This window comes from Vicugna pacos, chromosome 34, assembly GCF_048564905.1.
Source record: "Vicugna pacos chromosome 34, VicPac4, whole genome shotgun sequence".
Taxonomy (NCBI): domain Eukaryota; kingdom Metazoa; phylum Chordata; class Mammalia; order Artiodactyla; family Camelidae; genus Vicugna; species Vicugna pacos.
Window position 1 is genome coordinate 21,697,224 of NC_133020.1, and position 20,808 is coordinate 21,718,031.

At 61.3% G+C, this 20,808-nt stretch overlaps 2 protein-coding genes across 4 annotated transcripts in view; both read left to right on the forward strand.

Annotated features, from left to right (window-relative positions):
• CACNA1C (calcium voltage-gated channel subunit alpha1 C) overlaps positions 1–20,808 on the forward strand; it is a 360,468-nt gene that overhangs the window by 77,447 nt on the left and 262,213 nt on the right. The window lies entirely within an intron of this gene.
• LOC140691326 (uncharacterized) lies at positions 5,023–6,320 on the forward strand. The gene is made up of 3 exons (XM_072954682.1): positions 5,023–5,835; positions 5,892–5,979; positions 6,012–6,320. Exons 1-3 carry the CDS (start codon positions 5,401–5,403, stop codon positions 6,245–6,247), a joined length of 759 nt encoding a protein of 252 aa, XP_072810783.1. The 5' UTR covers positions 5,023–5,400; the 3' UTR covers positions 6,248–6,320.

The window sequence follows — 20,808 nt, forward strand, 5'->3', positions numbered from 1 at the left end:
TCTCACTCTTTTGTCCCCAGGGCTCACCCGGCGTTTGGCACACGGGAGATGCTCAGGAGATGACAATCCCGGGTCCAGCCTTGGCGGGCAGTTAGCCCTGGGACTTTCGGCCCCGATTTGAGCCTGGCCAGGGCTGAGTCACTAAAGGTTCTTTGCACTTTCGGGCAGCGGGAGTTTTGCTCAGTCTCATCCTTTCTAACGTGGCCTCAGCGTGTGCAGGACTTCCGGGAATGGGGTGTCCTTCCTGACATGGGGACGAGCCCTCTCTTTTGATTGAGCTGGCGTTGTTTTCGGTCAGACACCCGTATTTAGAGGGAAAAGTCCATTTCAGACCAGGGGAGATGGGGGCTCAGCGTGGCCGCCGGGAAGGGGAGCCGCTCTCCTGGCATGTTGGCCGCGGGGCTGGGTCTCGGCCCAGATGGAGGGAGACCCTTGTGAGCCAGTGGCTTCAGGAGGATCAGAGTCATCAGTCAGTGCTCGCAGCTGCAGTGAGTCACCCTCTTCAAGACACCATGTTCCAACGTAAGCGCCGGGAGCTGGGGCAGAGACGCCTGGCCCCGGTCCGGGGGTGCTCGGGGTGCCGGGGGCGGAGGGGCCTCGGTTGTGCTCTCCCCACTCCTGCCTCCAGTGGGCAGGGGCCCTCTGAGGCTGGGCTGGGTTGAGCTGGGCGGATTGCACGTGGGCGAGTGGCCAGCAGGGGGTAGTTCTAGGCCTGGCCACTGGGCTGGGGCCACCGTGCTCAAAGGCCTGGCTTTCCGGCGGGAGTGGGACCGACGCCTGTTGGAGGTTGGGGTTGGGGGGCAGGTGTGACTCGGGCCGCGCGGGGCCCGTTCACGGTGGTGGCATCAAGTTGGGGCCGGGTTTCTGAGCATGTCTCCCCCCAGAGTGGCCCCAGACGGGGGAGGTGTGATGCGGGTCTGGTGGCCGGGCCCGGGCAGCACGGCTGGTCAGGCCGAGGTGTCCTGTCGCACGCGGCCGGAGTCTGAGGGTGTGTGACGGGACACAGCTTCCCCGGGAGCCGGCAAGTTGGCCCTGGAGGCTGGCCCTCGGTCCTCAGCGGCCCCCACTGCAGCCAGCTTGCAAAGGGGACGCTGAGGAGGACGGGGCCCTGGCCACACAGCCCCAGCTCAGCTCCCGCGGGGCGGCGGGCGGCGGGGCGGCGTCAGGAGAGAGCGCCCGGCGGAGGCGCTCTGTACAGGGCCCCCCGACACCCGACTGGGGGGGCGTCACTCAGGGTCTTGGGTCCCTCTGCTGCCCCTCCTCCTGCCCCGTCCGTCCTGCGCAGGTGCAATCTGAGCGCCTCTCGGGGGCTGAAGTGGGAAGTAGCACAGAGAAGCCGATGCTCGTGGAGGAGAGCGGCTGGTGGGTGGACGGCTCGATGAGGGCGGTTATTCCAGACACTGGGATGTGCGGGTGACCAGAGGGAGAGGCCCGGCAAAGGCCTCCCTGGGGCCCCGCATCCGGGCTGCGAGCCGCTTGTTGCAGGTCTGGGCAAAGGTCGTCTTAAGTGTTCGGGGCGCCGAGAGCCCTGGCCCTGGCAGGGGCCGGTGTGCACATCACATCTCCAGGAGCTCCTGGTCCCCGGATTAAGCAGCGATGTGCTTGTCCGCTAAATGCCATGTGGCTGTGATGAGTCAGGAACGCATTATCTCAGCTTTAAAATTAATGTTACTGATGAGGACGATGAGATCTCACAGCTTTACGCTTTCCTCCTCAAGGGCTCTAAGTGTAGCCATTAAGACCTGTGTCTACAGCGCCGACCACCTGCGCCTCAGGAGGACACGGAGGCCGGGGAGATGACTTCAGACTGAAGACAAGGCCCAAGCCTCCCGTCCGTGTGCCCTGCCCCACGGGGCAGCTCGTGTCTCCTCAGGCAGACGAGGTGACAGAACCAGAGACAGCGTTGCTTCCCTGCTGCAGGAGGGAGAGGGGCACCCGCAGGGCTGGAGTTGGGCGGATGCCACACCGCGCCGGAATGGGGGAAACCGGGCAGCCTGGCCGGTGCACCTTGTCTTGGGGGGAGCGTGTGGGGCGGGGCCAGGGCTGGGGCCGGGGCCCCCCCGCCCAGAAGTGCAGCGACAGCGGAGCGGATGGGGAGCTGGGCCTGCGGGAGGTGCCCAGTTTAGGGGCTGGGATGCCGAGGACCGGGGGCCAGCCTCTGTCTGGGGGTGAATGGGGGTCCTCACGGGCCCCGCGATGCTGTGGGAGGCCCCGGGCTGTCGGCGGGCAGAGCAGCTCTGAGGGGACTCGTAGGGAAGGGCCGTGAGTCACAGGATCCAAGCGTTGCCAAGGGAACCGCGGAGACTGCTACTTGGTCATCTCTCCGTTCCCCAGGAGGTCCGTCACCGTTAAAGAAAGTCATTACCCTTTTATTCAACAAGTATTAATTAATTGGCTATCATGTGCTTTTCTTACCCTGGAGAAGCTTATAATTAAGGGACCGTATCATTTATCATCCAGACTAGGGCACATTTGAGAAAGAAGGGGGCTGTGTGAGTCACTACGTGCAGACAGCAGGCCTGGGCAAACCGGGACACACGGTGACCCCGCCGTGGGCCACCACTCCATCCACGGCCAGCTCGGGAGATGCCTCCACCCGTGGGCCCGTCCTTGGGCCCCGCTCCCACCCCACTCCCACTCAGCCACTGACGAGCTTTGTGACCTCGGGAAGTGACTTAACCTTGCTGGGCCTCCGTGTCCCGGTCAGCAGAATGGGCCCAACCACAGCTCCCACCTTGCGGGGCGTGGTGAGGGTGGAAGGAGCCGATGCAGATTTGTCTACAACAGGGCCTGACACAGACCAAGTCAGCACCCTGTTCAAACCGCTGGTACCACGGTGAGCCTGGTGACACCCGGGAACGCCCCCAACCCCTCTGCACTCGGTGTCCTCGTCTGGGGCACGGGGACAGTGCACCTGCCTTTTATGGGCCTGGAATTCAGCGAACGTTAGCCCCGCCCACCCCTGAGCCGCGGCAGCAGACTTCAGAGGAGGGGTTTAGTGCTTCCCACACGAGGTCACGGATTTATGACCTATTTAGATGTTGTTCGAGAACATCTCTCTGAAGAGACCGAGGAGGTGCCCAAAGGGAGGGGGACAGACGGGCGGGGGGGACGTGGGGGGGGACATGGGAGAGGTCCGCAGGGGCCAGGGGGACGGGTGGCCAGGCGGCCCCGTGTCCTCGGGGCGGGGAGAGACTCTCCTCGTCTCAGGACTGTCTGGCCTTCGTCTGCAGACACAAACCAGCAGGCCTCTCTGTCAGCCAGGGCCAGGGCGCTGGGCACGCCGTGGTGGGAAAGCGGCCAGCTCCGCTGCTCCCCAGGCTTGACCTCCGTCCACGGCTCCAGCCAGAAGAGCACAGAACTATTCTGGGTACTTTTTTTTTTTTTTAAAAACTTCATTAAGTTCATCTACAAAACAGGAAGTTTATGAATTTTTAAAGAACGGTTTTCAACGAAACCTTTGAAACATAATGCAAGTAAACAGCCTTGTGTCGTGGGTTCCCAGGTACCCCCCCTCAGCTCCAACGTCAGCACCTGCCAGCTTGGGGCAACCGACTTCCTCGAGAGTTTTATCCCTGAGGTGTTTGAAAGCAGACTCCAGTTCACCTGCACGTGCGCTGGTGGTCTTCTCTGGCAGGCGAGGACTGCTTAAAAGCAAAAACCAACCAGGTGTGTGTACCACCCCAGGCAGCAGCGGCCACAGCCCCCGCAAGTCCTCAGTATCATCTGATGTCCTGCTTGTGTTTGAAGTGTTCCTACTGCCCCTTGCGATGAACGCGTCTCTTGGCGGCTGGCCGGCTTGAATCGGGCCCCTGGGGAGACCCGGACCCCACGCCTGCGCGTGCCCCCGGATCTCTTGGCCACGCGCCCCGCCCGTCGTGGACGTCCCTTGTTTGCGGGAGAGCTGGGCCGGCCTCTCGTGTCGGCCCGGCCCGGCGGACGCCGCCTCGCTCGGTCGTTCCCCTCCCTGTGCCCTGCTCGCTTTCTGTCGGCCGGGGGCCGGGCTCAGGCCGCGCTTGTGCCGGAGGGTCCAGGTGTTCTGGGTGGCCGTGCCCACCCCGTGGGAGGACGCCAGTGCGGCCGAGACAGGAACGGGCTCCGGGGCTGTCAGCCGACCCCTCGTTGCCGAGCCCCCGCCGACCTCTCACCTCGTGACTTTAGCGTCTGGCGACGACCTTGTCCAGGCCCGTCACTTCAGCAGAGCCCGTGAAGCGCCCGTGTTGGTCCCGCCGGCCCTTCCGCGGCCAGCAGCTGGGGGCCTTCTGTGGAGCAGGCCCGCCGCCGTCCAGTGGTGCGCGGCGCCGCGGGGCGGGACGAGCAGGGCAGCTGCCTTCCTTCCGTGGGTCAGTTTTCGGAATAGGGACGCGGTGCCTGGCAGAGGAGGACGGGCCTGTGATCAGCTAACTAAACAGATACGACCATGTCCCCACGAGATGGTGGGCGTTTTTCCTAATCCTGGTGGTTCAGCGGAACACGGAAGTCCCTCTTTCTGGGGAGCGTACCCTCTCACGGGGGAGCTGGAGGTGAGAGGACCTGTTTCCGTGCTGGGATGGGGGTGGCAGCCGGAAGCAGGACCAGTGCGGCCCTGGGGGGTGGGGACCAGACCTGCAGCCTTAAAGAGCGTCAGGAAGGCTCCTGAGAGGGTGGCATTTAAGGTGACACCGTGGGCCGTCGGCATGCTGGCGGGGAGCATGCCGCTGAGGGGCGTGGTGCCTGCAGTGTGTCGGGAATAATGGGCAGTGAGGCCAGCATGGTCGGCGTGGACGTGGCCTGGGCCGAGGGAGAGTGAGCAGGAGGGGAGGTCGCTGGTAGGGGTGGGAGGGACAGACAGTGGAGGGCGTTCTGGACCATTTAAGGACACTGGCTCCTCCCCTTGAGTGAGATGGGCCACCGCTGAAGGCCTTTGGGCAGAGATGTGACGTGACCTGACCCACGATGGGAAGGGCAGGACTGAGTTAGACCCCAGAGCGGAAAGCTTCCTCCCTGCCTGGTAAGGGGGACCGGGGTGGAGCTTTACCTGTCTGGAGGGCGCTGTGTGCAGCTGGTTAGCAGCCGGACGGCAGGACGTGCTTCTTAGTCCACCCCGAGCATCCCTAGGCGTGGCGTCTCCTGGGCCCTCCGAGTGCTTCACACTCCAAACTCCAAGGCAGAAAGCTTCCACCCCCAGAGTCCAGACAGAGCAGCTCCGTGTCCCTTATCCCAGAGGAGTGGAATGCCACCTGCTATGAAAGTGTGACCCATGGAGAAATGCTGCCCCCAACCCATCTCCTTGTGTCCTTGGTTGTGAGTCTGTTGGAACACCTTCACCATCACTAAAGAGCTGGGGCTGGCTGGGGACATCCAGCAGAGTTTCTGATGAGTCCAGAGCTAAGCCAGCATTTGTAGTGCCGTGGGCCATCCATGTATCCATCCACCCAGCGATCTATCCAGCCATCCATTCACCTGTTCATCCTTCAATCCACCCACCATCCACCCATCCATCCACCTGTCCATTCACCTTTTCATCCATCCATCCAAACATCCATCCACCCATCCATCCATCCATCCATCCGTCCATCCATCTGTGTATTCACCTATTCATCCATCCACCCATCCAAACATCCATCCACACATCCACCCATCCATCCATCCATCCATTCACCTATTCATCCATCCACCCATCCAAACATCCATCCACACATCCATCCATCCATCCGTCCACCCATCCAAACATCCATCCACACATCCACCCATCCATCCATCCATCCATCCATCCATCCGCCCATCCATCTGTCCATTCACCTATTCATCCATCCACCCATCCATCCGTCCATTCATCTATTCATCCATCCACCCATCCAAACACCCATCCACACATCCACCCATCCACCCATCCATCCATCCATCCAAACATCCATCCATCCGTCCATTCACCTGTTCATCCATCCACCCATCCAAACATCCATCCACACATCCATCCATCCATCCATCCATCCGTCCATTCACCTGTTCATCCATCCACCCATCCAAACATCCATCCACACATCCATCCATCCATCCATCCATCCATCCATCCGTCCATTCATCTATTCATCCATCCACCCATCCAAACACCCATCCACACATCCACCCATCCACCCATCCATCCATCCATCCAAACATCCATCCATCCATCCATTCACCTGTTCATCCATCCATCCATCTATCCATTCATTCACCTATTCATCCATCCATCTGTCCACCCATTGGTCCAGGGTCACCACTTTAGCCACAGCAAGGTTTGGCTTAACCAAGAGGCGCCTGACAGCTTAGGCTGGGCACCTTTTCCTTTCCACCCAGACTTTCCCAGGCAGCTTGGAGCACACCTTTTCCAGTGGGCTGCCTTCTCGGCATCCAGAGAGCCTTTTTGTGGACGAGCATCTGTCTTTGCCTGTGACTGCACCCGTTACAGGCTGCTTATGGGTTTCTGGGTGCTTAGCAACCAGGAGAGGATGAGATGCAGGCAGCCTGCACGCCTGTCAAGTAGCTGTTCCCCTCTCATCCTCTCCTCTGGGTTCGTGTCTGCAGTGAAGGCAGGCAGAGAGAGACTCAACCTCAGCTTAAACAGTGACTTTTTAAATAAAAAAAAATTAAACTGACCCGAGTTCAAGCAGACCTGGCCTCAAAGCTTGGTGCACCCCTTCTCATCATCCCGTGCAGTTAGTTCGGGGCTCCCTGTGACCTCTGAGATCTTTCCCTCGGCCTCTTGTGAAGGGAGATGCACCCGGGGGGTGAGGGGTGGGGGAGGCTGGGCACCTGCACATGGCAAGGTTCTCCTCCAGCTGTAGGTTTGCAGGAAAAAAGGAAGAAGGGAAGCAGAGTCTCCAGAGGGACATCATGGCTTAGAAAGAGGCTCCCTGCTTCTTACTAAGAGTGGCCGGCCTTTCAGATGGACGACCGTCTGAGGGGGCTGCTGAAACCCGAGGACGCAGCGGGTGGGAGACGGACCCGCGTCCCAGGTGGCGACTCCGGGAACCAGGGCTGGTGGGGTGGGAAGGGATGGGGTGCTTCCATGCTTACTGGGCTCTGGGGACTGCACACGGTCACTGTTTTCCTTAAAAATGCCTGTGGGGAGGTGTGAGCCTCATAGGGTTGATGCTGGGGGCGTGGGGTCTGCAGACGTCCCAGGTCCCGGAGGCTCGACGAGGGTGAGTTGGAATGCACTCTGCAGCCGGCTCTGGTGCTAGGGCGCCGGGCCTGGGGTTTGGGCTGCTTCCGGGCTGTCACGAAAGCCTGCGAACGCGTCTCAGCTCCTGGCAACGCCCATTGACGCTGGGCAGCGGGCCGACCCCGCAGCTTCCTTCATGCCCTGGCTCCCACCAGGGAGGGTTGGCTGGCGCCCGGTTCTCAGAAGGGCCCGGGGGTGTGCTCCGTTCCGGATGGGTTCCCGGGGTTCTGGGAGGAGGCCGAGCACGTGGACACGAGGGGTCTCTTCTGTGGCTGGCACAGCCTAGTGCCCGTGGAATGGGTTAAAGGAGCATGGGCGTGGATGTCTGAGGACTTGGAACCCGAAGTCTCTTCCTACAATCTGCCTGTTCTTGCGTCTCTCCGCCGTCCTGCCCCGACCGAGGGGTGCAGCACGGAAGTAAGGGGGTGGTGCGTTACCACGGACCCGCAGAGCCCCCGGGCCTGCCGCTGGTTGGTTAGCGAACTGTTGGTTTTGGCCAGATCCCTGACCAAGCGCGTTGTCTGGTGAAGAGGAAAACCACAGACCTCTCAGGCGGTCGGCACCTCAGGCCCACAGAGACCCCCGTCGGTCGGAAGGGCTTCTGAGGTCGCCGCCCCGCCGAGTGCTTGGTGCGGAGCTGGTGCGGGAGCTCCGGGCCGTGGGCTCCCGACGTCCACCCGGGCCCCTCTGGTTTGTGTACTGAGTGGTTCTGCGGTGGGTGCGGTGCTGCTGGAGTGCTGGCTCCAGCCTGGAATCCACAAACCTGAAGGGCTCCAGGGACAAGGACGGCCAGCGGGAGAGGCGGACGTCGGCGGCAGGGGGGGGGGGGGTCCACAAGGACAGAGCGTCACAGTCACGGTCACGACGGGTGTCCTGTTGCGGACAGAGTGCCCTTGCTCCGCACTCTGACACGAGCCCTCTGCCAGGGCAGCCCTGCCCTTCCTCCTGCGGCTCCTTCAGCCCCAGACCGCCTGCACCCGTGGCGGGCTCCCCTCCTGGGAGGTGCTGCTCCTCACCCTCCTCTGCTCTAGTGGAACGTTGGTAGTTTCTCTTCGTCTGATGGGCAAGGGAGAGCCACTCACGCCGGGTCCTCAGGGCCCTCCCTCTCTCTGCCCTGTCAGCTGGGCTCTCAGTTTGGTCGGGGGTCCGCCCCACCCCACGCAGACCTTCCTCGAGCCTGTGTTCACGTCTGCTGGGATGGGGGCACGTCTCCCAGTCCCCGTCTCCTCCGGGAGATCTGCCACACGTGGAGCACGTGGTAAGGGACGGAGGAGTGGAGCCCACGCTGAGGACAAGGTGTGCCCCGGGGTGTGTGCGCGCGGAGACAGACGCCTTGCCCGGCACACCGGCACACCGGAGGGAGAGCGCCCCTCTCCTGGCAGGGCGCGGGGGGGCTGGCGACAAGGCCGGGGCCGGGCAGGGCGCTGGGGCACCCAGGCCCGGAGCCGCATCTGCCAGGAAGGCCAGCAGGCCTGGCACGGAGCCCTCTCCCTTCTCGGGAAGCAAACTGTCCCAGGATGAGGCAGCGGGGGGAGGGCTGGGGAGCGCCTCTGCTCAGAGGAGTTTGGAGTCCCGTAGGTTTCCCCTTCTCAGGGCTAGACCTGGCGCGTGGCGCGTGGCCACAGCGGGCGAGCTCTCGGAGCTGGCGTGGCAGCGCTCCCCTGGCCACGTGCTGCATCCTGGGGCGTTTCGCCGAGAGGAAGGCGGTCAGGCGAGCTGAGAGGCTTTGGAGCAGGCGGCCTGGGACCTCCTCTCACGCTTCCCGGCCGTGGGCACCTCCAGAGGGTCGTCTGATCCTGTGCAGCCTGGTTTTACCATTTTCGAGATGGGGGTGGCTGTGTCCAGTGAGGTCGTGTGTCTTTTATTGCAGGAGGATTCACTGAGCACCTACTGTGTACCGGGCCCCATGCTGGGCGCCGGGTCACGGGGATGAAGGGGTCTCGGGGCAGACAGCACGCACTGGCCTGAGCTCTGCGGGTCCCGTAGGCCGGCTCATCTCGGGCACCTCAGTTTCTTCATCTGTACAACGTGGAGCAGAATTAAAGCCATCTTGAGGGGAAGCGCGGCAGCCTCCCGGCTCGGGGCTGACGTTTCTGAGCTCATGTGCGTGTCGCTCAGAGAACCTCTAAGCACAAACGGAGAGACAGCTCGGAGGGGGCCCAGGGCCTTCCGTGGGGACAGAGTTAAGATCGACAGGCCACCCCAGACTTGTCTGAGACTTAGATTCCCAGACGGAGCCACCCAAACACGTGACGGGGGGGCCAGACTCCAGGGTCTTCCCCACGGAGAACAGCCAGGTATTTTGTTCTTGTGTGACTCACGGCTGCTGGAAAGAGGACCCGATCCCAGGCTGCAGCCGCAGTGCGGAGGGAGGAGCGACCTGGCCGGGGCCACCGTGCTGGGGTTACCGGGGGCCTGGAGATGGACATGCAGGATGTCATTTAATTACAGCTTCTCGCCTCCTCCCACAGTCCCCGCAGGGGGTTGGTGTGATTGTCCCCGTGTTACAGGTGAGGACACAGACGCTTAAGTGAAGCGGCGGGCTGTGAGGGCTGCTTGTCCGAGGCCCCTGGTGGACAGCTGTGGGGCCCGGAGGAGATGGGTCCACGAGGGAGGCAGGCTGAGTGTGGGTTGTTAGTGTTGGATGCTGTGGGTTCAAGAAGGAGCTCTTTAGAGACAGGACATGTTGAGATGCGTGGGTTCTCTGACCCTGGAAGCTGGGGCTGGAGGACTGTCGGGGCGAGGAGGGAGCCGGCCAGGTGACCTGCGAGTTTCTGCCTGCACACGAGTGATGGCGGCACCTGCCTTGAGCCTGAGCAGTCGCCCTCCATCGGCCACCAGCAGGAGCGGCGCTGCCGTGGTGAGCAGACGAGGTGAATGGGTGGAGCTCACGCAAGCCGGGGGACGTGGTGGGAGTGTGGCCAGCGGGGCGTGTGGCTTTTCTACTTTGGGCCTCGTCTGGTTTCGTTTTGTTTTTGATTTTTGAGTGTTTTTGTGGGACAGTGGAGGGGTCGTGGGGAACAGACGTCGAGCCTCTTGGGCCCTCTGGGTAAAGTCACCGCTGTCCCTCTGCACCGCATCCCCAGAGAGGAGACCGATGTTCGGTCCCTAGGCCTGCATGATACGGCTTGTCTTGTCTCCTCTTCAGTCTCGTTTGTGTGACTATGGGCTGTAAGGCGTGTTCTCTGGGAAGCGTGGGACTTTCCCAAGTGTCCCGAGCAGATGGCACGTAGTCGGCCACCCGGAGCCCTGTGGGGAGGGGAGCCTGGGCACCCTGGACGGGCACCCTGCCGGCTCTGGCTCGGGGGTGGGTGTGGCGTGGGCAGGCCTGGCCTTCTCCAGCCCCACTGGCCGCTTTGTGTGGCTCTGGCTTCAGGTGGACCCTGGATTTCTCCCCGGCTCCTAAACGAGCGTGGGGCTGGTGCGGAGGTGCCTGGAGGGTTGTGTGTGCGGATGTCAAGCCTGGGGGTCTACCAAGGGAGGGGGGAGCGACCGAGTCCACACAGAGAGAGGAAGGCTGGAGGGTCTGGTCCCCGGAAACGGGGGGGCCACTCCCTCACACGGGGACGTCTTGGCTTCCCGGTTGGGGACTGAGCTGGGCTCTGGCCGTGCTGCCCAAGACGAGGGGGCGGGGCTGGCAACTTCACGAAGAGAGACGCTGACCATCTGACAGCAAGCTGAGCGGGACCCGGGGGAGAGGACAGAAGGGGCCCTCAGCCACGGCGACAAGAGGGCACCCAGTCAGGCCGCTGGGGGCGGGGACCATTCCGAGCCGCGCTGACCAGTGGTGGTTAAGGAAGGGGGGCAACACTCGCGGGACGACCGGGGAGCGCGCCTCCAGGTGGGGAACGCGCATCCTTTCCGATCCGTGCTCCCAGACAGCAAAGGGCGTCCGGCGCCACTGCCTTGAGCAAGGTCAGAGTCGGAGTCCTCAAGGTCGGGCACCGGCATTTCCCGAGCCCAGGGGAAGCGTCTTCTGGGCCGTGCCCGGCGTTTCTCCGCTGAGGGACTGGCGCTCACCGTTCCTACACTAAAACGAGATTATGTGAAACCTTGAAGGTGTGTTTGGAAAGGCGAGGGCTTTCCGTGTGTGCTGCGTTAGCATGAAATGGCACTGCCTTGCTCCTCATGCCTGATCAGTAACAGCGTACTTCTGTGCGACGTGCTGTTTAAACATTGCCAATCGACTTCAGCAGAGGGTTTCACAGCACTGTAGGGAGGGGCGCGGTGAGTCTGCCGCCACCGGCGTCGCCGAGGGCGCGTCTCGTCACTCCCAGGTGTGTCTGCTCGGTGGGGCCGAGCGGAGGCGGGAAGGGCACCCCCACCCCCTGCCATGTTGTGCGGCCTCCGTCCAGGGCTTAGCTGTCCCGAGGCCGTTGTTTTTAAGCAATGTTTTGGCAGTGTTGCAGATGTTCATTGGCCTCCGCTGGGCGCTCCATTCATTCCTTCGCTTATTCATCACACACCCGGGGGAGGCGTCCCTGGGTTTCCTGCCCTCCAGCAGCTGCGCGTCCATCAGGGTCTAGCCCGCGTCCTGCCCTGGGACACCTGAAAAGCCATCCCCTAGAAGGTGGGATGGCTTCCCAAACGAAGGTCCTGTGGGGACACTGGGACGCTTTGTTCCCAACGGCAGGCTGACCGGATGTCTTTCTGGTGACAGTGGAACCTGGTAGAGAAGCTTCGAGTTACGGAAACCATGTTCTGACGCTGTCCTGTGAGTGTCCGTCCCTTCGTGGGAGGAGAGACGTGTGTGTCCGAACGCCCCTGGCCACGGCGGTGGTGGTGGCAGGAGCCGTGGCTCCGTGGCTGTGCCCACCACCGTCAGCTGGTCCGGGTGACTGGTCACGAGGGGCGCTGCTGGTGTCCCAGAGCCTCGGCGGGGCTTCCCAGGCCGCCCTGACCGCACGGCCGGAGGGCAGAGGGCGGGCCAGACCCAGACCTGCCCCCGCCCCAGGCAGCAGGAAGCACCTGGGCCTGGGGCTGAGCCGCCGCCACTTGGGCAGGTCTCGGGGCCCCGTTTCTCCTGCGGGAAAGGCGGGGTCGGACGTGCCGAAGGGCGTTTCCAGCTCCCCCGTCCTGCAGCTCCAGAGCTCTGCTGTTTCAGAGACAGGGTCCTTTGGACAACATTGTTGTCACGAGGGAAAACAATTGCTTTCCATTAAAATGCCTTCTGGTCGTGGGCACGGCGAGGACCGTCGGTGCCAGAGGGAGGGGCCGGCTCCTGCGGGAAGCGTGGGGCGGGGGCCCTGTGTCCACCCTCCGCTGTGGTCAGTGTCAGCGGCGCTCCCGGCTCCCGAGGGGAGAGCCCTCTGAGGCCACGGGCCCAAGTTCCCGGGGACCTGGGGCAGAGGTTTCGGACTGGGGAGCCCCCACGCCACATCCCCAGGTGTGCCCTCCCCGGCAAGTGTGACTGGCAGAGCGGACCCTGGTGGAGCGGGGCCTTCTCTGGGCGTGCGGCTTCTCGCGGCGTCTGCGCCAGAGGTTGCGCGCTGCCCCGTGGCGACTCCTGAGACTGGCTTGTGCACGTGCTGCTGCTGGTGGCCCAGAAGCTGGTCCCAGGACGGGGCCCGGAGTCCTCCTGCTGGTCTGGGAAGCTCCTTGCGTGCATCCAGCTTCCTCCCTGAGCTTTGCCAGTTAACCACCTTCTCTGTGGGAATTAGTGAGTCCAGGACCCTGTGTCCTTCTCAGGGATAAACTGATAAAGGGCAACCTGGTCTTCCTGGCAAGATGCCCTCAGTGTAGCCTGAACAGAGTTCCAGCGGTGAGATGATTTGAGTTTTCACACAGAAGTAATTTATAGACGGTCTCCAACTTCCAAACTGCTCTTCCGTTCACTGTCAAGCTGGTGTTTCAGACTCAGAGACTGTAAGTGGCATCGAGGTTCCCGACACGCTGCACAGCGGCTGGGAGTCACGAGGGAAAGTAACATCTTTGCGAGTGAGGAATGTGGGACTGCTGTTCCAGACCCCCTCTGGCTTGGACCACTTTTGGAAGGAAGGCCTTCGCAGCTCCAGCCGGGACGTACACACATTCACGGTGAAATGCAAGAGAAGGGGGCCCACGGCCCCGGTGAGAGAGCGACGCGGAAGGGGCGGGGGCTGCCGGGGTGGGCAGCGCGGTCCCGGGAGGCAGCGACGGCGGCCGGTTTAGCATCCTGGAGGCCCAGGCTCCCTGCAGACAGCTCTTCCTGGGTGTTTCAAACGTCACATGGGCCAACCCGACCAGAGCTGATAGGAGCAAGGTGGGTGGGGTACGGGGAAGACCCAGGCACCTAGAGATTCGAGCAGCACAGGACCCATCTGCAGTTGCCTTCTGGTTCATGGTGGATGGGCTGGAGCTGCCTGGCAAAGCCTGTCTGGCCCTGTCTAGGTCGGCAGCCCCTGCCCGGCGCACTGTCCCGAGCCGCCTCCCCACCAGGTAGCGGCTGGCCCAACGCATCCTTCCTCCCGGGACCCCTGGCCCGAGGTGGGAGCTGTAGCTGCCGGGACGGGGAGGTGGACGTGTGAGTCCCCGCAGGCTGCTGGCTGCTTATGCTGGCAAGGCAGATTCCACACTCAGGGGGGCGTGCGTTCTTCCTCGAGTGGACCCCCGCCCGGCCTCCCTGCGTCTGTGTCCACTGAAGCCGCTCACTGACCGCTGAAGGTGCCCAGTTAAATCCTAAGTTTTGTGAAACTTAAGTTCAAACTGTGCCCCAGGAAATCGGACACAGTCTGTGTTTCCTATTGATTTAAAAAAATTAAAACAACAGGGTCCAACTGGGTAGCACAGGGAACTGTATTCAGTCTCTCGTAACCTGTAACAAGCTCGATAACATAATGAAAAAGAAGACATGTGTGCATAACTGAGTCAGTCTGCCGCACACCGGAAGCCAGCACAGCGTTGTAATCAACTCTACTTCCACTAAAAAAAGCCAAAACTCTAAAAAACATTACTAAATAAAAAAATTCAGACTCTGATATGAAGTAATTCATTATTACGTAATAAAAGCCTGCTGTGGATGGTAACTTTTCGGTGACTAACTCAGCTTCACTCACGAGTGCTCGTTTAAACCTCAGCCTGCGGTGTGCTCATCGCTACAAGCACTGGAACCGTCTTTCTTCAAAAACCAGCCGTTTGGAATTTTCTCATCCGTTTAGACAAGACTCCTCTCTGTCTTCTTCCTCCAGAAACATTCAGATCAGTGCGGTTTTCCTATGTTTAAATCAGGGATTGACCGGCCCAAACTGGAGGATAATTGGTTTTTGAACCAGAAGCTCCAAACTAAAATGCATCTTGTTAATTTCACAATCTGACATCGTGAGAGCCCTTTAGTAGGACCAGGGCTTCTGTAAACAACCTCCCCAGAATCAGTCCGGTGCAGAGGTGAACCCCGTCTTGAAATGCAACATCCGAATCATTTGCAAACCAAGCCACAGGTTCACTGGGAAGGTGCCTGATTTGCATGTTCTCCGGTTTCATAAATTTGATTCAAATTTATTTCCTCCTAAATGAGCTTTCACTGCCGGAAGGCCCTTGTATGGAAATGACCCTCTGTCACCGTGTGGTTGCCTGCCCCGGCGGGGAGAGGTGGCCTTGGGACTGGAGCCCAGGACAGGGCTCGGGGCCGGGGCAGCTGCCTGCCACTCCTCCAGCCTCTGCCTCCCCCAGGACGCAGCCCCGGGAGGCCCTCGGTTGTGTCCTGGCACAGGACGACCGGCGGGTCAGCCATTCACTGCGGCTCCTGAGATGTGCGTGGTGGGGGAGGGGACAGCGCAGGGCTGCTCGATGCCCTGGCATCTCCACGTCCCCAGGTCCTGGGGACTTCATTACAAAACCCGGAAATGGAACCACATCGAGACAAAGACAAATTCCTGCAGTGTCCCTGGTAGAAAACCTCTTCATTTTCTCCCTGTGGCTGTCAGGCTGCACCGGGGAGGCCCAGGAGGGCTGGGATGGGGTGGGAGGGTCAGACGTGGGTCCTGGTTTCGAGGGACGAGGACCCGGAGCGGCAGGGCGCACAGCTGCCCAGGGCCATCAGAGGTGACGCCCAGAGCGGCACCATGATGTTGGGTGGTTTGTCTTCAGTGAGGGACGCGCTGTGTGTGTGTCGCACTTGCTCTTAGTCCCACACTGTGGTCTGCTATCCAAAATCCCCCGTGACTCTCCCTGAAGCCTCTGTCGGTGAGGCACTGGCTGTGTGAACTCATCCCCCCGACACTGGTGGCGAGTTTGTCCCTCTCGCCTGGCTCCAGGATGTCCTGTGTCGCACCCATGACGTCCTGATGGACTTTGAGGTATGGTCCTCCTGGTGCCCGTGCTCTGCCATCTTCGGGGTGCCAGGGCCGTCTTCAGAGAGCCCCCCTGGAAGTCACAGGATGGCTGCCACTGCTCCGGACATCACAGGTGGAGCAGCAGCGTCCAGGGCAGCTCTGCCCTGAGGATCAGGACTGAGGACACCTTTCCCAGAAGCGTCCAGCTGGCACTACCTTGTCTCATTGGCCGGGAGTCAGTCAGATGTCCCTTTGGCAGGGAGAACGGGGGTGTCCTGACCAGTTTAGATGAATCTGGATTGGATTTGATCCCTGAGAGAGGGGTGCACACCCAGCATGGAAGAGGAGCCTTGCTTCTGGGGCAGCAATTCCAGCATATTAGTCTGCCTGGCGAGGACTCGGAGATTCCTGACCGTTTATATGTATATTTTTTAATCCTTCATCCTGTGCAAAAATATTTCTGTTTTTCCTTCTGAGTTGTGCTGACGAGGGAAATGTAATTTGATGACCTTGGACCCCTGCTCCCCTCATCTGAGCGGACCCAGGCAACACGCAGACGTTGCTTTGGATAAATCGACTTACAGCGTCTTAGGGTTGGAAAGCCTTGCGGCGCAATCTTTCATTGTGAAAATAGGGAAACTGAGGCTCCAGCTGCTGGGGGGTGGGCAGCGGCCGGCCTGGGACCTTGGAGCTGCTCCAGCTGAAGCTTCATCGTCTCAAGGCTCTCGTTTTGTGTGTTTCCCCTCCTTGCCGGACGCCCGGTCCCCTTCCCTCCAGGCAGTCGATGCTGTTGTGCGCTCTCAAGTTCCTCTCTCTGTTAAAACCTGCACAGGAGCTAAGGAACCAGGCGGCAGCCATGACAGCCAGTGCGAGTGGTAATGGTTCATCTTTTCCGTCTTCTCTTGGGCCATTTAAAGATGTTTCCAGCTTTATTAATGGGCGTGGGGGTTACTGGGGGAGGCAGGAGCCCCGGCTTCTCTCCTGGGTCCTTCAGAATCACACCCTCTGGGAGACGTCTGTCCTGCCCTCTGCCTCCTGGGGGGCCGCCCCCAGCCCCCGGCCGTCTCACCAGCTGCCACTCGGTGGAGGAAGGACCCGCTTCGCGGGGAAGCGCCTCCGGCCGACACCGCCTTGACTCCTCCTCCAGTTCAGATGGGTTGTGAGTGGACTCTGAGCTCTGCCGGCTCCTGCCTGAGCGGGCAGAGGGCCGCAGCCCCTCGGAAAGCGCCGGGCCCCGCGGGAGACGCGTCCACCTGACGCGTCCCCGTGGCCCCCACCCCAGGCAGACTTCTCTTCTCCGCAAGGAGAGGCTTTGTTTCTGGAGCGCTACGTGCGTGGTCACGGGAACCTAGCGAGCGGCTGTTTGCAGTCCACGGGTTTTCTGTTTCCTTGGCTGATAGAGTCCTGGCCATCCTGTTAACGTCCCCTGGAGTGTTTAGGAAGTGACTTGATCTCCACGCTGAGGGCTGTCTGAAGTCGAGTGTGGGTGGTCTTCCCCACAGAGGGACGCGCCTCTGAACTGTTCAGAAAGGCAGTGACGTCAGGGCGGAGAAGGGACAGGCTGGTTGCCAAGAAGATGGAGTCGGGTGTCGCGTCTGCCTGTCCCGTTTTGTGCCCCCCGGTGCCACAGGACGCAGCGTCACGGCCCCGCCCCCTTCCTCTCCATGCGGCTCTCGCTCAGGTGCTGTTGGCATCTCGGCCAGGACTGCTCCCCGCTGGGGTAGGTCTCCCCCGTTGTGGGGGGCCTAGACCCTTGGCTTCCACCCCTCCCAGCTCCCCCCCAGGCTAGTGACAACCAGGTGCCCCCCCCCCCCCGCAGCTGCCTCTGGGGGACGTCCTGCTGCGGCGGGAGCGTCGTCAAACACTGAGCCTGTCCTGGGCTTCCTGCTTTTAGGGTCACTTTCTGAACCTCCTTTGTGCCCACCTGGCCTTGTCAGCAACCAAGGAGGTGAGCGTGGACAAGCCCCCACCTCGCCCCCAGCTCCGGCAGCCCCCACCCGGGCACCGGGAAGCATCCTGACGGCAGAGGGATGGCTGAGCAGAGCTCGGGGTGGCCCGGGGGCTGTAGGCTGCAGGGCCCGCACCACAGGCCGGCCCCTCGCCCATTTCGGGGCCAGGGCCCCTGGCTCTGCTCCCAGGGCACAGGCCGCTGTGACATCCACACGGCACACTTCAAAGGGGCACGGGGTTGGGGAGGCCCGGATGCTTCTTGGACATCAAACGGCGCTTGCAAAACAAGTTGATGAGTTATGAATGACTCAGAACCAGACGGCTAACATGTTGCTCAGAATGCATATTGAAAACCTCTTACGCACACCCCACCCCCCAGAGCCTCCCTCCCTCCCTCCCGAGGGACGGGGTCTCCACCTCCTGTGCTGGGGGCTGGGGGAGCCAGCGAGTCTCCCGTCCCCTCCCTCTCTCCAGCCGCCACCCTCCCTCGGAGGCGTGCACTCCCCAGGGCCCTTTGAATGAAGGGTCTGGGTGACACCGGGCGACAGGCTCTGCAGTTGGACTGGGAAAGCTGTGCATGTGGAGGTTTGAGTCCTTCCCGCCACCCCCCCGAGAGGCCGGCCTCACGTGTCCAGTCTGGAGACGGGCTGGCGGGTCTGGGAGGTGGCAGGTCACAGGGACGAGGCCCAGAACCTCCTTTTCCTTCTACTCAGGCCTCATCGAATGTCCCCAGGCTCCATGTTACAACCTTTCGGGCTGCCCCTCATGCTCCCGTCTCTTACAGAACTGGAAACCGTGTGTAGTCGTGTGTGTGGCTGTCACCCCGAGGGGCCGGAAGCCTGGGATGTCAGGAACCTCTCCTCCTCTCTCTGTGTGAAACCCCTGGCGCCACGCCCAGAGCTACGGGAAGGCAGGCGTTGAGGGGTGGGTAGCGGGTGAGGTGCCCCTCCCCGGTTGGTAATTGGGGGTGGGAGTGGCGCATGGACGCCTCGGGCTGAGCTGGGTTTGGGGGCGTTTAGGGAGGCAGGGGGCTGAGCTGGACAGTCATCATTTCCCACTTAGAACAATGGGAAGTGGGTTAGCATCTCCCACGGGACATGCGTCTTTCAGGCGTGGATTTCTGATGTGTGCGTCTCCCCGAGGTCCTGGCCTTCAGGGACCGTCCCGTCTGGCGGGGTGAGGGGACACACGGCGAGACTCGGACGTTCACAAGACGGAACCAGTCCGATGAGGTGTCGGAGGCGCAGTGCGTCCCTGGAGGTTAGGAGGAGCAGAAACCCCGGGGGAGGTGAGCCCAGAACAGTTTCACAGAGGGGGCCGGGCCCCGCGGGGCTTGGGGAGGGTGGGAGTCCTCTCGGAGGCTGTTAGAGCTTCGGGTTTTAGACGTCTCTAGCCGCAGACGTTCCTGAAATACGTGCGGTGCCCAGGCACGTGTTACGTGTAAAGCGATGAGCCAAGCGTGAGACGTCAGAGGCTTCCAGTCTCAGAGGAATGACAGACACGCACGTGGACACGTCGTGCACACAGCGCAGTTCAGGCCCGAGAGTAACCAGGTGCTGAGTGGGGAGTAGAGGGGGGAGCGGAGTGGGGGCTGTGTGGACCCGGGGCCGCCCCGCTTGGCGAGGATGGCTGTGTGAGCTGAGACGCTCACAAGGAGGCCCTTGGCCAGGGCTGCCCGTCTCATGAGCCGAGACCGTCTGTCTGAATTTGAGGGAGGATCTGGGGGCCTGAGGAAGGGCACTGCCAGGGGGCAGTGGCTGTTCACCGTCCAGCAGAGCCGTGTCTTCATGTTTAATCATCGGTTGCACTTCCCGTCCCAGCAGCTGACGCTCGGCCCACGCCGGGACGCCTGGGAGGCTGAGCTAACCCAGCGAAGCCAGAGGCACAGTCATCCACGCCCACCCTCGCCAGCAAAGGCGTCTTGCCCATAACAAATGCTGTTTGTCTCTGAGGCGGTTCTTCCGGGCTTAACCTGAGGTCTGACTGAGGGCTTGGTATCCGACATGGAAACCGCCAAGCACCGGTGCCTTTCCACACACTTGAGCTTCCTGGAGACTCTAATCCAGGTGCCCCAGTCCCCGGACCTCCCGCATCTGGTGACTGGGCGATCCGTGCCGAGCAGACATGGGGCTCTCCTGGCTGGGTGTCTGTCCTTACTGGGGGCGAGTCTCAACGTTACCCTGGGCCCCACCATGGTCTTGGTTTTGCAGGACGTGTGTTACTACTGGAGTTGCTTTCATAAGAACAGTAATCAAACACCTTTAGAAAAATCTGTAAGCATCACTGTGTGTGTCGGAGGTCTGTCTGGTGGTTGTAACAAGAAGAAACTCGCTAGGAGGCCATCATGAGCCTGAAGTGTGATGCACTTCGAGACAAATGGTGCTCCGTGTGTGTGTGCACGGGTGTGAGAGACAGGCTGAGACAGAGATGGGGAGCGAGAGACAGAAAGACACAGACAGAGAGACACAGAGATGGAGAGAGAGGCGGGCGTGCCTCGGGGCCGCTGTGGGTGTTTGGCGGGTTTCACTGGCTCGCACCACCGCGTACACAGGGCCTTATTAGCAGTTGTCTGGCCAAGAGTAAGGAATCCCTAGTTATATCTTAGAAATACAATTTAAGGAGCTGGAGTTTAAAATAACTGTCTTGAGCTTCAGAAAGCTCATCTCTGGAAACCACCTGGGGAAGGACATTTGGAATCTGAGAGGGTCTCATGGGGCCGAGGCAGCCAGATTTTCCTGCGTTTCAGGCAGAGGTCTCCTGAAAGACTCTCATGCATTTCCTTAAAATGGCAACTGCCTTGCTCTTTCAGGAGCCAAGACCCCTCCAGTCCCCCAGTCCGGTTTGCAACCGAAGTCGGAAGGTTTGCGAGCCGGCCCTTCACGTGCCGGGGGCCCCGCAGCGTGCGCCGGGGGCTGCGAGCGTGGTGTGTGCCGCGTGCCCGGGAGGCGGCAGGGAGGCTGCTGGGCTCGCCTTCTCTCCAGTGGAGTCTTGGATTTTACTTTCAACCCCCTTCTAAAAATGGCAAATGCAAAGTAAGAAAACAAGTTGATCTGTTGCAGGAAGGCGGGCAGGGCGGGAGAGGCATCTCATCTTCTGCTTGGTGTGACTTTATTTTTATCTCTTGCTTCTGCAGCAGAACATCTGGGGGCCAGTGCAGAGCGGCCTGTGTTTCCGCAGCTTCGGTTGGGTCGCGGTGAGGGATCGATGTCACCAGGGCCGGGATGGGGACGTGAACTCTGCGAGGTTGGGAGTTGAGGATGAGGCCAGGTGGAGTGGTGACAGGCAGCAGGGTGTCCGGGGGTGGTGACGGTGGTGCTGACGGCCATTTATGCACCCCCTTCAAGGCCCGCAGGAGCCTCCTTTCCTTTCCCATGCAGAAGCCCCTGCTTGGTCACAGTGCCTCCATCCTGATGCCTGGGAACC

Bases quoted from the DNA above. Each gene is read 5' to 3' on its own strand.
- LOC140691326 (XM_072954682.1), top strand. From the start codon at position 5,401: ATGTATCCATCCACCCAGCGATCTATCCAGCCATCCATTCACCTGTTC. The intron at 5,836-5,891 runs ATCCAAACACCC...ATCCATCCAAAC, and splicing joins ATCTATTCATCCATCCACCC to ATCCATCCATCCGTCCATTC. The intron at 5,980-6,011 runs ATTCACCTGTTC...ACCCATCCAAAC, and splicing joins ATCCATCCATCCATCCGTCC to ATCCATCCACACATCCATCC.